This window comes from Mustela erminea, chromosome X, assembly GCF_009829155.1.
Source record: "Mustela erminea isolate mMusErm1 chromosome X, mMusErm1.Pri, whole genome shotgun sequence".
NCBI lineage: Eukaryota > Metazoa > Chordata > Mammalia > Carnivora > Mustelidae > Mustela > Mustela erminea.
The window spans coordinates 110,014,332-110,030,098 of record NC_045635.1 but is presented as its reverse complement, the minus strand read 5'-3'; the positions used below and the strand labels follow the sequence as shown (position 1 = coordinate 110,030,098).

Genomic DNA, 15,767 nt, shown 5'->3' with positions numbered 1-15,767 from the left:
ACCATCTGGTTCATGTAAACAAGCCTGTCAGGAACTCTACTTGCTAACATTTTAATAGGCACTTTGAATTAATATATATTTTTAAAATAGTAATACTGTGCTATCCTTTTTTTAAAAAAAAAAACTGATAATTTAGATAATTCTCTCCCCTCCCCAGAAATTAGTCCAGAGTTTGGCTAGGTTGGTATGTTGTAAATTCTCATTTTTTGATCTCAGAATTCTTTATTAAGAATAATTCTTGGGTTAAGGACATTGAGGAGGGTATGTGCTATGGTGAATGCTGTAAACTGTGTAAGACTGAAGATTCACAGACCTGTATCCCTGAAGCAAATAATACATTATATGTTAATTAAAAAAAAATAATTCCTGATTCTCTTATGTTTCCCAGAACTACAGAGCCAACGAGGAGCCAGACTCTTGCAAGAAAGTATTTTTGGTATGGGGGCCCAGTCCTTCTAAACCTAGATGTTTCCTCTTGAAGTCATTCTGCAGCTATTAGAGAAAATCAGGGTGCATATTCAGTGATCTAAAAAGGCCCCTTCCAGCTATAATATTCCCTAAAACGTGTCTCACCTGGACTGGAGATTGGGTGTTCAGTTGAACCAAATAATCAATATGTAAACTCTTGACCCAAATAATCAATATGTAAACTCTTGACCCAAAGGATATTTGATGCCCCATGTTTGTTTCCTTAATAACATTTACAAGGAGACTGTTTCTAGCCATAATATGCCTTCATAGGAGAGCACTGAAAACTGGGTGTGAGGGCTAGAGTTTCTACCCATAGAGAAATTGCCAGTTCTGAAATGTGACTTCTGACTATAGTAACAAATGCTTAAGGCCATTAGTCACTCTGTGTGGGGGCGGAGGCAGTGGTTTATGGAGAAGATACATAGACAGCATAGAAGAATGATAAAAACTAATATTTCAGAAATAATGTTTCTGGACATTTGCATTTACTTGTTCTGATCATTTAGTGCCCAAAATAGCACTTTTCTTAAAAAAAAAAAAAAAAAGAATCATCCCTGATGTTCCCAGGTTAGAACGATGTGATAGATGTTAGCAAATAGCAAGCTACTATTAGAAGGGTTGCCTTCAGGAGTATAATTGGCAGGAGTGTACATGAGAGGTAAGAGAAGAGCCATGGAAAAATTTTTCTAAGGCAATAATTAATCAGAGGGAAATTTCCCAAAATAAGTCTTTCTGTGCTCCAATGACTTATGATTATATATCTCCCAACTATGAAGTATATACATGCACACACACATATAACCCACTTCAATGTCTGCTTATGTCATCACTCCCCTCTTGCTTCTGTATCTAATAACTACCCATCACTCAAGACATGCTCTATAGAAATCTGGCCCATTTGTTCAAATCCTATCTTCTCCATGAAGTCTTTCCCACCTACTCAAGCCACAGTAACTTTTCATTCCATAAACTTCAGTAACATTTCTGGTCAATTCCATTCAATTCTTTGATTCTTAATTGTTCACTGGAGATAATAAAGCGAAGTGGCTAAAAGTATATAACCTGGGTGACCTCAGACAACATAGGTGATCTTCAAAAGCCTCTCATCTATTAGGGATACCTAGGTGGCTCAGTGAGTTAAGCATCCGACTCTTGGTTTTGGTTCAGGTTGTGATCTCATGGGTCCTGGGGTCCAGCCCCAATCATGCTCCTGCTCAGTGGGGAGTCTGCTTAAAGATAATCTCCCTCTCTACCCCTCCCCCACTCTCTCATGTGCACACACTCTCTCTAATATAAACAAATCTTTAAAAATAAATAAAATCCTCTCATCTATTAAATTGAGATATAAATAGTTCCTCCTGTAAAGTTGTTTTAAAAGTTAAATGAGAATAATGCATGCCAAGTGCTTTACCTAGCACGTAGTGAGTGTTCAATAATTGTTGGTAGTAATGGATGAAGGTGGTGAGAGTAGTGATAATAGTAATAATCATTACTACCATCACTAGTCTCTTAAGTTAGATTGTAGAGCCTTTGAAGGCAGGGACTGTGTATTCTATCTGCTTCTATCTATACTCTCTGATGTACCCCCAATTCCCCAAACATTTAGTTGGCTAATTTGATATCTGTTGATTGTGTGTCCATTTCTATTCAATACTACTCCCTCAAAGATATGAAATAACATCAAAAATATAATTTTTCATTTCTTATTGCTACTATGGAAGCCCTTGGATGATTTTTCTTCATTTGCATGCATGAGTAATTTGGATGGAAGCTGCTGAAGTAATTGTAATTCAACTAGACTATGAGAAGAATGAGAAGCATCCCAAGCTCCTATGGTATATACAGTTGGGGGAAAAAAAACAGAAAACTATAAAACTCTGATGAATGAAATCAAAGAACTGGGGTACCTGGGTGGCTCATTCGGTGAAGCCTCTGCCTTCGGCTCAGGGCATGATCCCAGGGTCCTGGGATCAAGCCCTGCATTGGGCTCCCTGCTCAATGGGAAGTCTACTTCTCCCTCTCACACTCCCCTTGCTTGTGTTCCCTCTCTCACTGTCTCTTTCTCTCTGTCAAATGAATAAAATCTTTAAAACAAAAACAACAAAAAAGATTTCAAAGAACAAAATAAATGGAGAGATATTTCATGTCCATTGATAGGAAGACACAGTACTGCCAAGATGTCAGTTCTTCTCAACTTGATTTGATGCAGTCCCCATCAAAATCCAAACAAGTTATTCTGTGTATATCAACAAACTGATGCTTAAGTTTATATGGAGAGGCAAAAGGCCCAGAATACCCAGCACAATATTGAAGAAGAACAAAGTTGGAAGGCTGATGCTACCCAACTTCAAGATTTACTATAAAGCTACAGTGATCAAGCCAGTGTGGTACTGGTGAAATAATAGACAAGTAGATCAGTGGAGTAGAATAGAGAACCCAGAAATAGACTCCACAAATAGAGTCAACTGATCTTTGGCAGAGGAGTAAATGCAATACAATGGAGCAAAGATGGTCTCTTCAACAAATGTGCAAGAACTGGAAATTCACATACCAAAAAAAAAAAAAATCTAGACCCAGATTTCATACATATCACAAAAATTAACTCAAAATGGATCATAGACCTAAATGTGCAATGCAAAACTATAAAACTCCTAGAAGATAACATAAGAGAAAACCTAAAGGACCTTGGATATGGTGATGGCTTTAAATACAACACCAAAGTCATGATCCATAAAAGAAATTATTGATAAGCTGGAGTTCATTAAAATTAAAATCTTCTCTTTTGCAAAAGACACTGTAAAGAGACTGAGAATACGAGCCACAGACTGGTAGAAAATATTTGCAAAATATGCATCTGATAAAGGACTATTGTCTAAAATATACAAAGAAATCTTAAGACACAGTAAGAAAACAACCCAATTTTAAAACATGTCAAAAAAAAACTTTAATAGATACCTCATTTAAAAAGATATGCAGATGGAAAATAAGCATATGGAAAGATGCTCCACATTATGTACCATCAGGAAAATGCAAAGTAAAACAATAAATACCACTAAACAACTATTAGAGTGGCCAGAATCCAGAACACTGACAACACTAAATACTGGTGATGCTATGGAGCAACAGAAACTCTCATTTATTGCTGATGGGAATGCAAAATGGTACAGGTACTTTGGAAGACAGGTTGACAGTTTCTTATAAAACTAAACATGCTCTCCGTACAATCCACTGATTATGCTGTTTGGTGTTTACCCAGAGGTGGTGAAAACTTATGCCCACACAAAAATGTGCACATGTATGTTTATAGTAGTTTTATTCGTAATTGTCAAAACTTAGAAACACTGCAGTGTCCTTCAGTAGGTGAATGGATAAACTCTGGTGCATCCATATGATGGAATATTATCCAGGACTAAAAGGAAATGAGCTATCAGACCATGAAAAGACACAGAGGAACATTAAATGCATACTACCAAGTGAGAAAAGCCAATCTGAAAAGACTGCATGTTGTATGATTCAAACTATATGACATTATAGAAAAGGTGAAATTATGGAGATGGAATAAGATCAGTATGGCCAGGGGTTGGGGGCAGGGAAGGGTGAATAAGGAAGCACAGAGAATTTTTAGGGCAGTGAAAATATTCTGTATGATACCATAATGATGTATACATGTTATTATATATTTGTCCAAAACCATGGAATGTACAACACCCAGAGTGAACCCTAAAGTAAACTACGGCATTTAGGTGATTATGATGCATCAGTGTAGACTCATCAGTTGTCAAAAATGTGCTTCTCTGGTGCAAAATGTTGATAATGAGAGGACTGTGCATGTGTGGGGGCAAAGGGCCCATGTGAAATCTCTGTAACTTCTCCTTAATATTGCTGTGAACCTAAAACCGCTCTAAAAAAATAAAGTCTTCATTAAAAAAAAAAAAAACACAAGGGAAGGAAGGAACAGAGGGAGCAGAGAGAAAGAAACACACTAAAATGCCATCTGGTAAACTGCTTTCAAATTCTATGACTTACTGCCAATTCAAGCCGTATCATTTTAACCCTTAAAGAGCTGGCGTTAAGGCCCTATCTACCATTTGTCCATTAGTCCATTTCTATAAAGAGTTTGACAGTTTGTTAAGCAGACTACATACTGAAACCTTAATACAACAAATTATTTTGCTTGTCATTTCTCTTTAGCTGATAATAGTAGAACTCTGAATGTGGATTCCACTGCAATGACACTACCTATGTCGGATCCAACTGCATGGGCCACAGCAATGAATAATCTTGGAATGGCACCACTGGGAATCGCTGGACAACCAATTTTACCTGGTATGCTATTTTTAATCACATCACAAGTGTTTCTTTTTATTGGCCATGTGGTAATAAATATAACAGTATGACACAACTTCTTTTGAAGTTGGCATTTACCAGATTATGCCTAGAGTGTGTATTTTTTGTAATGTGAGCTTTGTGGGATGGGTGGCCAGAAGTTACTAGTATACTCCCTATCGCACTATGGGCAAGGTAGGAATATATATGATGCAGGATATGATCATTAAATATTTAAATAGCTCATTGAAATAAAAGACAACAAGATTTGGCAAGGAATTACAAAGTTTATTTAATTTTATAGATTTAGAGGAGACAAACACGGAGTGGAAATGAGATTTGACTTAGACATCTCAAAAATCAGATTCATAAAGTGGGGAAAAGGAGATGGTGGGACCATCCCAAAGTTGTTCATATTGAATAACTGTTTCAATTTTTTTAAACAAAGTAACCAGTAAGAGAATGGGCATGGTGTACTAATGCCATCTCCACTAAAGATAAAATCAGAAGAAAAATGCCACAGCATCTGAAGCATTTGGTTTAAACACACACAAAGAAGTCTTCTGTGCTTTCAGAGCTATTAACTATTAAAATGGATTTGTGAAGACATTAGGAAATTGCCATCTCAGGAAGCCTTGGTTGGGTTCTTTTAAAATACCCTAAACATTAATCTCCCCAGGTTCATTTAATTGTGATCCTTCTTAAATGAATGACAGAACCAGGCTGATCAAGTACCTTGCTACTCAAAATATAATCTGCATAATCCAGGAGGTGTTAAGAAGCCCAGAATTTTCAACCCCAGCTCAGAGCTACTGAATCAGAAGCTGTATTTTAACATGATCCCCAGGTTATTGACAAATACAGTAAAGTTGAGAAATGGATCTAGAGTGATGCCGCTTTGTTGTGCCATTTGTTTATATAGTTAATGACCCCCACTCCCCCCAAAATAATTTCACAACTCCAGTTCAGATTTTGAATCCTTGTAAGTTATAATGGGAACGTGGTAGGGAAGGCAATGATGCTTAATAATCTTAATAATAAATTAAGAAATGTGATTACATAGAAACTGGGAAACCAGCATTAAAGTAGCCAAATATAAAGAAAAAAATATGTGAACGAGAAATGGGTGGAGAGCAAAGGAACTTGGATTTTATATATGTCAGAGGCAAAGAACTCTCCCATCGAACTATACTTCATGCTCGAGACTATAGTTGACTAGATCGCATCCTGCTCCGTTAGACCAACATGTTTGAAATGAGCAACCAGGGATCCTTTGAGGGCCGAATGATTGGACCATTGATCTCCTTGGGTTTTGAATGACTATTGGGGGCAATCTGGAATCAGCAGGTGCTATGACAGGAGCCGGTATTACATAATAGTTAAGCGCTCAGAACTGGAGTCAATCTGCCTTACTTCCAAGCCTATTTCTTTCACTACTTTATTTTGAGCTGTTAAATATCTTCTAGGAGACTCAGTTTCTTCATTCATAAAATCAGACTAATAATACTTAACCCCTAGGGGTTTTGTGACAATTAATTGTGCTTAGAATGATGCCTGGCACATAGTTAGTGCTCAGACATGTTGGCTATTATAATACTTTAAAATCATTGTTAATATATTTCTTACAGATATTTCTAAAGGGTGTAATAGGTCTTTAAATTTAGTTCTTCATTATTTCACTGTAATGCAATTTAAACTAAAACATTATATATTATTTTATAGCTCCATATGGAGTTGTCCTGAGTCACAATCTCTTATACTATAGAGTTTATGGAAATCTGAACTGTATGGATCTATGACCTGGGAAAAATGTTGAGGCCATATCTGCTCTGATGCCAAGGGGACTCTATGTGAGTTATAGCAGATAATTTGTAAATTACCACATCAAAACATAAACCTGTGCTCACACAGTAATCTTTGATACTTAGCCACCCGTCTATAATGTGCTGGGAGAAAAGCTTAGCATTGAGAGCAACAGAATCATCCAAACCATCATTATAGGCCCAAAGCTTATGCTGGGGACAATAATTGACCTAAAAAACTGGGTACGTTTTCTTAACAGTAACTCAGAGGGTTGTTCTTGCAGAGAAGGTATCTTGCTTAGTGTTTAACAACATAGGCCTCAAAGACAGACTGCTTGGGTTTGGGATCCTTGCTGTGCTGCTTGCTAGCTATATGCCCTCTCTCTAGTTACTTGACCAGTCTGTACCTCAGTTCCCTCATCTCTAAAATGGGAATAACTATAGTATCTACTTCATAGGATTGTTGTGAAGATTAAATAATATACTTAGCTCAATGTTTGGCCTATAATAAGCGCTCCATAAAGGTTTATTAGTATTATTACTATTAGTGGTACTATATTCTGTTTAAGATAAAGGAAATACTAAAATACCTCCTTCAAATGGCTGCTAAGCTGCCACTTAAATTGAAAGCATTTGGGTGCTGTGCAGCCACTGTCAGCTCTATTGAGTGTTCCTCACATCCACTTCCAACGAGACATTGGAAACGCTGAGAGTGATTTTAATTTCTGCTTCTAGCCCCCTTTATCTATATCCTATTTTCTTAAGCACTATGAAGAAATAGATTCTCAGGGTCTCCTTCAACTTTGTGATTCAGTGATCTTTTAGCTATGCTCTAAGGAAAGTTATTTGACTTTTTGGAAACCAGGTCTTAAAAATGCAGATATTTTTTAAAGATTTATTCATTTATTTATTTGAGAAAGAGAGAGAGAGGTTGTGCGCATGAGAGGGGGAAGGGACAGACAGAGGAGGAGAGAAGCAGACTCCCCGCTGAGCACAGAGTCCCAGGAGTCCCACACCAGGCTCTATTACACCACCCTGCCATGGTGACCTAAAGCCCAAAACAAGAGTTGGATGCTGAACTGACTGAGCTACCCAGAAATACGGATACTTAGGTTAGTAGTGCCCTTCTTGTCTTAAAAATACATGAGACAGTAGTATTGGGCTGAGACATACTTTGTGAAGCTACCTGTAAAATTGCTTGAATTTTGGGTCAACTAATTTTTCTCCTCTCTGTATTATTTTAGGAAGTCTGTTTAACAACTGAGATTAGAACATGGATTCTGGTTCTGGATTGCCTAGGTTCAAATAAATCTGTGTTCTACCATTAAGTAGCTGTGTAAACACTGGCAATTTACCAAACATCTCTAGGCCTCAGTTTCTACTTCTGTAAGACAAAGATAATAATAGCACCTATGTCATAGGGTTGTTGTGAAGATTAATGAGTAAATAAATATGTTAAAGTCCTGGAATGATGCCTGGTTCACAGTAACCTCTCAGTGAACTTAACAATTATTACTGTCTCAAGTTCACATCTGATATATGGCTCACAAAAAATTGAATTATGCCTCAGTTGTATTCTTAGCAACAGTGAAGTGTAGTGAATGCAGAAACAAAATCTTCCCCAGGAAAGGTGCTGGATGATGGCACCATTGACTGCTCCCTGTAAATCTGAGGGGGTGTCCACAGAAATGGAAGGTTGGCACCACACTCCAATGCTGCATACCCTTCTTTTTTCCAGGTTTTGGGAAAGTGTCCCTATCATCTTTATTATGTAACATTTTAACCGAATGGGCTAAAACATCCCCAATCCTCTCTCTGCCCCCTCAAGATTCCTTAAAATGGAAATGGCAGCCAATGAGCCACATGGAAATTTTTCCTGAGGTCACCCACTAATGGCTCAGTAATTCAACAACTTTTCTGCCCCTTAGGTTTCCTACTGAGACAGCAGACCCTTTTTTGTGTGCTGTCTCATCTGACCTGTGACAACAGAAAAGGCTTTCGGCATTGATGAAAAACAAATGATACATAAGCTTTCTTGACTTGCCCTGGAGAGCTCAAATCCATACTGTCATGGAAGCTGAGTCTCTTGGACACATACTTGTCATCAGGGCAGTGGGGAGCAGAAACAGGCCAACTCTGGGGTTTGGTTGGGAGCTCCCTTTCTTCTAACATGGTGTTTTGTACAGCTGCTGTTCAGTAAAGTTAATCCATAATGATGGCAGATTAGGAGGTTCCCTCTGACTGGCAGCTGTCTTTCCTGCAGGAATATTTGTTTTTCTAAGCTGGTCAAATAAGACTAATGTTAGTTTTCACATGAAGAGAGGGACCAAAAAGAGTCAGACCTTCTGTTTAAGGAGTATTGTTCTGCCCATCATTGCAGATGAATCCAAGAATGAACCAATTATTGAATACTGTGTGCTGCTTCCTTTATTTTCCCCTCAATTAAAATATCCTTAGCAATCAAATGTGGAGCCTATGAAGTCCCAAAGGAGAGAGTCTTTTATTATGGTGTCTCCACTTTATTGACTGTGTCACCTCCATAATAGGAGATGTTGGAAAGTATGTACTTATGGATCTTATTCCCAGAGCAAGACACTGCCCATCCATGGGCATTGTCCTTTTTAAGAAGACAGTTCTCAGGATGCCTGGGTAGCTCAGTCAGTTAAGCATCTGTCTTTGGCTCAGGTTGTGATCCAGGGGTCCTGGGATCAAGCCCCCCATCAGGCTCCCTGCTTCTCCCTCTCTCTCTGCACCCCCCATACTCTCTCCCCTCTCAAAAAAATAAAATCTTAAAAAAAAAAATCGGGGGGGGGGGGAGAAGAAGAAGACAGCTCTCACCGAACCCAGAAGGCCAACTCTGATGGGAACAGAAAGAAAGAATGGGATGTGTGACACATGACAGGCCACTGCTCTCCAAGCTCTCCAAGGAGAGTCAGATTTGTGGTTCCATTATTTTCAATATCTTCCGCAAAAAGAATATGCCTTCAGTGGCAGATAAGGTTGAAATCCTGAGAAAGGAGAGCACTATTCATCTGCATGGTGGGCACTTCACTGAAAGCCAATGACATGTAAAACACTATAACGAACAGAATTAGTGCCTCCATAAAACAAGCTTAAAGCCTACCCAGTGATCATATTCTCAAGACTCCCCATGGAAACTATTATAAAACGTGGCCAAGTGATATCATTTGCACATTCATTCATACAAGAAATATTTACTGAGGTCTGCTATATGTGAGGTACTGTGAGAAGCCCTAGGGATAAAGCAATGAACAAAAAGGACAAGATTCCTGCCTTCATACTGGCCTCAGTACTTTTAGAACCCCCGTGTTTTCTCTCTAATACATCTCGTGTATGAGATGCCTCTTGAATGACAAATCAGAGGCTTCCTATCCATTTTGTTCATTTGTGCTTTTATTCATCCATCCATTCATTAAAAGTATATTGAGCTAGGGTCAGGGGGATCCAAAATGGGCATGGCTCAATCCTTGCCTTCAAGCTCAAAGTCCAGGAGCAGAGGCAGCAAAGTCAGTATCACGACACTACAATGTAACAAATGTCTACATAGAAACATACAGAAAAGTACTGTTTTAGCCAGGATAGGATGAGGGGGAGTGATAGGTAAGTGGTCATGATCTAGGAACATTCACAGAAGTGGTAATATTTTCGTTCAGTATCCAGGGATGTATAGGAATGTGGCAGGAGGGAAAAAAAGAGCTAAGGATGGTCCAGGAAGCGGAAATGATGCATCAATGACTGAAAAGTATGTAAGAGCGTATGGTACAGGGATAATGATTAAATGTTGAGTGGAATTACATCACCCCATTCCATAAAGACTTTGAGGCAGCTTGTAAGTAAGGTTATAATAAAAAAGAAAAATTATAAGTAAAATAAACCAGCATCTAGGAAAATATAAATGAGTATCAGAGGTGAAGACCAGGTAGGGAGGTTAATTAGAATTCAGATGTGTAGGTTATAGGATCCTACCCAATTTCTAAAGGTGAGCCATACAGTGACCAGATAACCAAAACAAAAAGGGAAACCTGATCAATTACATAATTTGCATTTTCCATGAGGAGAAAATACACCAAGCCTCAGAGAAGTCAAACTTTTCATAGCCCTTCACAATTTTGTGTGTGTTTGATATTTGTGTTCTGAAAAAAATCTTTTCACAGGGAGCTTCATATATAGGAATGGAGACTAAGTGTGGTAGCTGAGTGATTTCTGAAGCCCAAGCATGGGTGTGTAGCCCAGGACTAGTCAATTACTTTCCCTAGTTTGTTGCAAAATGTAAGAACTAAAAATACAGTGATTTCTACATAAAGCTAAATTTGCACAATTGAAAGCACTGTTCTTTATTCTGAGATTATAGACTTTCTATATTTTTGGTTTTAAAATATTCTGTCTTTTATGAACTGTGCGAATGGTACACTGGCTAGTTTCTGCTATTTTTCTCCACACCTTCTCTTGGCAAATTAAGAGGGCGATAATTAAATGTATACGTGTATGTAATTTTATTTTATTCCTCTCTAAATTCTTGAAATCTGGGAACCACAGATGTAGTGTGAAATGTCCTCACTAATGCCCCTCTACAGGTGTTCACAACATCCCATGATGAGAGTCAAAGTCATGATCCTGAATCTGTCAAATGTTCCAACAAGGCAAGAACACAGTATAAATAAATAGGAAAGAATAGGTGGAAGATTGGCTAGAAAAAGTAGATATTTGCAAAAATTTATACTAAAGAAATAACTCTTCATTAGTAGAAATTTGAAATCAAAGTTGAGACTTACTAGGGTGAGTCTTTGTGAACTAAAATTATAACATATAACCCACCCAAGCCTAGTTTGCTACCTTATTTGCCGTTGTACATGAACCAGGCCCTGCTTCAACTTTCCGGCTGGCCTGAAGCAAGGGTTTGGATGATCTTCTGCAGAAGCAGGCAAATATTGGTAGAACTTGAGAGTCATTATGCAAAAATTTGGAGACTTGTGCCCTATTTCCAAGAGGACTAGTGATAACTGCAGGATCATCTCACAGTGCAGCCAGGCTGTCGTAGAAATATGTATTCTCTCTTCACCTCAGTGTGCAAATGATGGCTTGAAAAGTCTTTCTGAGGATTTGCATGAAGAGGAGGCAGTCAAGACTGTAATGGGTTAAAATTTCTTAATACCTAGGCATAATTCTTAATTTTCCAGTGAATTTTGTAGGAACTCTAAAGAAAAAGCAATAATGTCCCAGAAATGTATACCTGAATTGGAATCCTAATTCTCTGTTGAAATACCTTAATATATTTAGATCCCATTTGGAGCACTTTTTTAGCCTAATCTATGGTTGCATTACAGTGGTTTTACTGTGAGTGCAAACTACCCCATGGTGCTTAAAGAGTCTCTGGAACATCTAACAGAATAGAAGTACCTTTATGGGCAGGGCAGCCCTTGAATGGGGTGAAGTCACTAAGTTCAGCAGAGCATTCTGAGGGCATGAAGGGGCTCCCAGCTAGCCAGAACCAGGCCCAGTTCTAAAAAGGTAAGAGCAACAGTAAATGTGTCATCTCCTAACTTTGCCCACTTCACTTCATACACTGCCACAGTTTCAACTTCTTATGTGGGTCAAAGTTGAAACAATTGATTTAAAACAGAAGCTTCTAAATTACCTAATAGTGTGGCAATACATAGATCAAACATCTCAACAGGAAGTTCTAGGTATAGAAATAAGCAACTGGATGATAGCCTTTTGGACATAAATATTTGAAGGCCTACTACAGGTTGAGTAGTTAGAAACATAGTTTAATCTGACAAAGAGTATCTTTTTATTCCTGTGGATCCATGGACTTTGTGGGAAGCAATATAGAGTAATGGCTGAGAGTATGGTTAGTAAAAGCCACCTACTAAATGGCCTTATAGTGTTAATTCTGAGCCTCAATTTCCTTATCTGTAAAATAGTGAGTAATATATTGCCCATTCCTTAGAGTTATGAGGATTAAATGAGATGATATGTATAAAACCAAATCATAACGTAGAAATTAATGTACACTGAATTAATGAGTAGTAGTGTTATGGACACCATCCCTCTTCATCTGCCACAAAAATGGAGTTTGCATTTTATAGGAAGAACACCACCGTGAGCCATCCTGCCAGAAAATATCAAGGACTGAACCATGAAATTGGCATGTGTGGTATCTTTGTCAAGCTTCAAAAATGGTCGGCCTGTAAGGTTCCTAGTGTTTTGTAGACATCTGTAGTCTTAGTCCGCCTAGTAGAGTGTTAGTCCCCTGACATTGTTTCAGCTGGCCCACTTTCACACAGCAACAGTACAGTGACAACAGTTTCTCAAGATAGTGGCTCTGGGGTCTCGGAAGGTCACAAAGCTCCTTTCAATAATCTAAGAAAAATCATGATCAGTCTAGTTTGGATGCTTAGTGTACTATCTCCATTCATTGAAAATAGCCAACTCTATTGATTAATCACATCCCATTCCCTAGTCATACTGCATACTTTATATATCTATTGCTGTATGACAAACTATTTTATAACTTAGATTAAAAGACAGTCATTTTATTCTATTTTATGAGTTTCTGGGAGAAGAATTTGGGTAGGACTCATATGGGCAATTCTTCTGTGCCATATGGTATCAACTGGGATGTCTCAGCTATGGTAGGCTAGTCTGGAGGTTCCAAGACAACTTTATTCATATGCATGGCAGCTTGGAAGGGACAGATAAAAACACTGAGCTCAGCTGGATCCCTCTCCTTCCATTTACTGTAAGGCCCTCTCCACATGTCTCTCTACAACCATACTCCAACGTGTTACACAGTCTCTTGAAGTTTCAATAGCAGGTGTTCCCAGAAACAAGAAATGGAAATGGTATCTCTCTTAAGGCCTGAGCCTGAAAATAGGCACAAGACTTCTTCTGTCAAAGTAGTCTGGAGCCCATCCAGATTCAAATGGGGGTGTGCAACATAGACCTCACCTCTTAATTAGAGGAGTCTCAAAGAATTTGTATCTACCTTTAATCTGTCACACTGGGACAAAAAAAAATGTATGGAAGCACTTTGTTGCTCATCTGCCATTTTTTTTTTTTAGAATTTATTTTTTTTAAGATTTTATTTATTTATTTGACAGAGAGAGATCACAAGTAGGCAGAAAGGCAGGCAGAGAGAGAGGAAGGGAAGCAGGCTCCCTGCTGAGCAGACAGTCCGATGTGGGGCTTGATCCCAGGACCCTGGGATCTTGACCTGAGCCGAAGGCAGAGGCTTTAACCCACTGAGCCACCCAGGCGCCCCTCATCTGCCATGTTTTTAATCATACCTGTTTCACCTTACACCTATAACTGAGTTAATTCATTAAAACAATTGTCATAGTATACTGAGAGGCAGTGTAGTGGTTAGGAGCATTATAGTTGGACCAGCCTAGATTTGAATCCTAGTTCTGCTTCTTACTGGCTTGTAATCATGGGCAAGTAACTAAATACTCTGAGCCCCAATTTCTGTATAAAATGAAGGATAATAACAATAGCTAGTTCACAGGTTTGCTAGAATGTGATTTTATAAAATGCTTAGCACAGTGCCCTAGCACACTGTAAGCACCCAACAGTTTGGGTGTTGATAATCGGTGATACAGCATTTTAACTGCGTGAATGTTTCTAAACTAGACTATGAGGCCGAGGATTTTGCCTTACTCATTCCCTCAATCCCAACACCTGGTACAGGGCCTGGCATCAAACTACTGAATGGATGGACATATGGCTCACTGAATGGCAGCATAGAAATGGTATGTGCCTCCAGTGTAACTCCCTGGCTCAAATGTGTAAGGAAAGCAGAGGATGATTTTACTTCCAGATAACTACTCTAAGTTGAATGCACCTAAGTTGCTAGGGAGCGGGAATGTTTAAAGCTACAATTAAGTATTACTTGAAATACTGTAGTAGAGCTGCAACGCAGAGGAGCAATTGGCCCAACTAACACCGCATTCAGAGCATCTCTAGTACACTGAGATTTGGGGAAGTTCATGAATCAGAAGAAGGAATACAAACCAATGCCTTATGACAGTTCCAGGCATGGCAATGCCAAGAGTCAGAAGGCTGTAGGGAAAAGGTGCTAGAGGAAGAGATATAAAAGCAAAACAGGGTGTTTATTGTGGGAAGGACTTTAGAAGAATACCTTGGCCTTTTCCATAATCCTTATAAGATGATTTCAGATCTCCTCCAAAATGAATTTGAATTCCTAAATTGAATTCCTAACATAAATGTTAATACTATGCACTTGTTAGTGTACTTGTCAAAGCCAGGCTGGAGGCCTTGACAAGGGAGATAATTTCTCTTGACGTTCTATTCCCAGTGTGTTTCAAATTGTTGGACTTCTTTGATTTTTCAGATTCTGCAATACTTGTTTAAGTCCAGTGTTTTCAAATGGTTATTTTCTTGGTTGGCATTGGAAATTCACATCAACTTTGGTGCTTAATGGTTGAAGATAAACAAAAGAATAATCAATGTGTTAGGAGTCTTTGAAATGTCTTGTGCAACCTGCCCTCCAGCAAGCCCTGCGAGGCAATGTAGCCTATGGAACTCTTGGCATATTGAACACAAGAAAGAAAGGGAGTTTATCTATTCTCACTTTAGCCATATGTCATGAATACATTTGCTTTTAAATGAATTTCATAAAATATTAATGTAATCATACCAAACAGAGTGGTGAGTACATCAGTCAGGAGTTATATTTATCCTGTGTATTTGTTTTTTGTTTGTCTCCATTTATTAGTAGACAGTACATGGAGACAGGCATTTCTTTCTCAGCCAAAGCGGCAGAACTTGTTTAATGAACTGATGTTTCTGTAATCTGTGCTAAGGTAGAGTTGTGAGTGACAGAGCTATATGAATAACAATGAGGAGGCAGGCAGAACAATAAAAAAGAAGACAAACATTTCAGTTGGAGGGGAAAAATAGATGGAATTGTTTAGTTGGCACACAATCTAATCTGATCTTTTCCTACTGAAAATTAACAGTTTGTAAATGGGTGAGATAATGTTAACAATTTTTCCAAAGTCATATACACAAGGAATCAAATTTTCCAAAGACATAAATGGCATTTTAAACCACAGTGCTCTTATTCTATAGCATAGAAACACGGGGTATCAGGGGCCTAAGATGGAAAGGAAAACCTGGACCCCC

General features: G+C 38.4%; 1 protein-coding gene across 8 annotated transcripts in view; it reads left to right on the top strand.

The window, feature by feature from the left end:
- Positions 1–15,767, top strand: part of ENOX2 (ecto-NOX disulfide-thiol exchanger 2) — a 265,301-nt gene that overhangs the window by 192,475 nt on the left and 57,059 nt on the right. For 6 of the 8 annotated variants that reach the window (XM_032329524.1, XM_032329523.1, XM_032329526.1 and 3 more), the window contains one exon: positions 4,663–4,797. In XM_032329524.1, coding sequence (XP_032185415.1) covers positions 4,701–4,797 — 97 coding nt within the window. In that variant the 5' untranslated portion in view covers positions 4,663–4,700. Of the gene's footprint in view, positions 1–826; positions 837–2,192; positions 2,307–4,655; positions 4,798–15,767 lie in introns of those variants that run through there. The other 2 variants (XM_032329525.1, XM_032329522.1) reach the window with 2 other exon arrangements.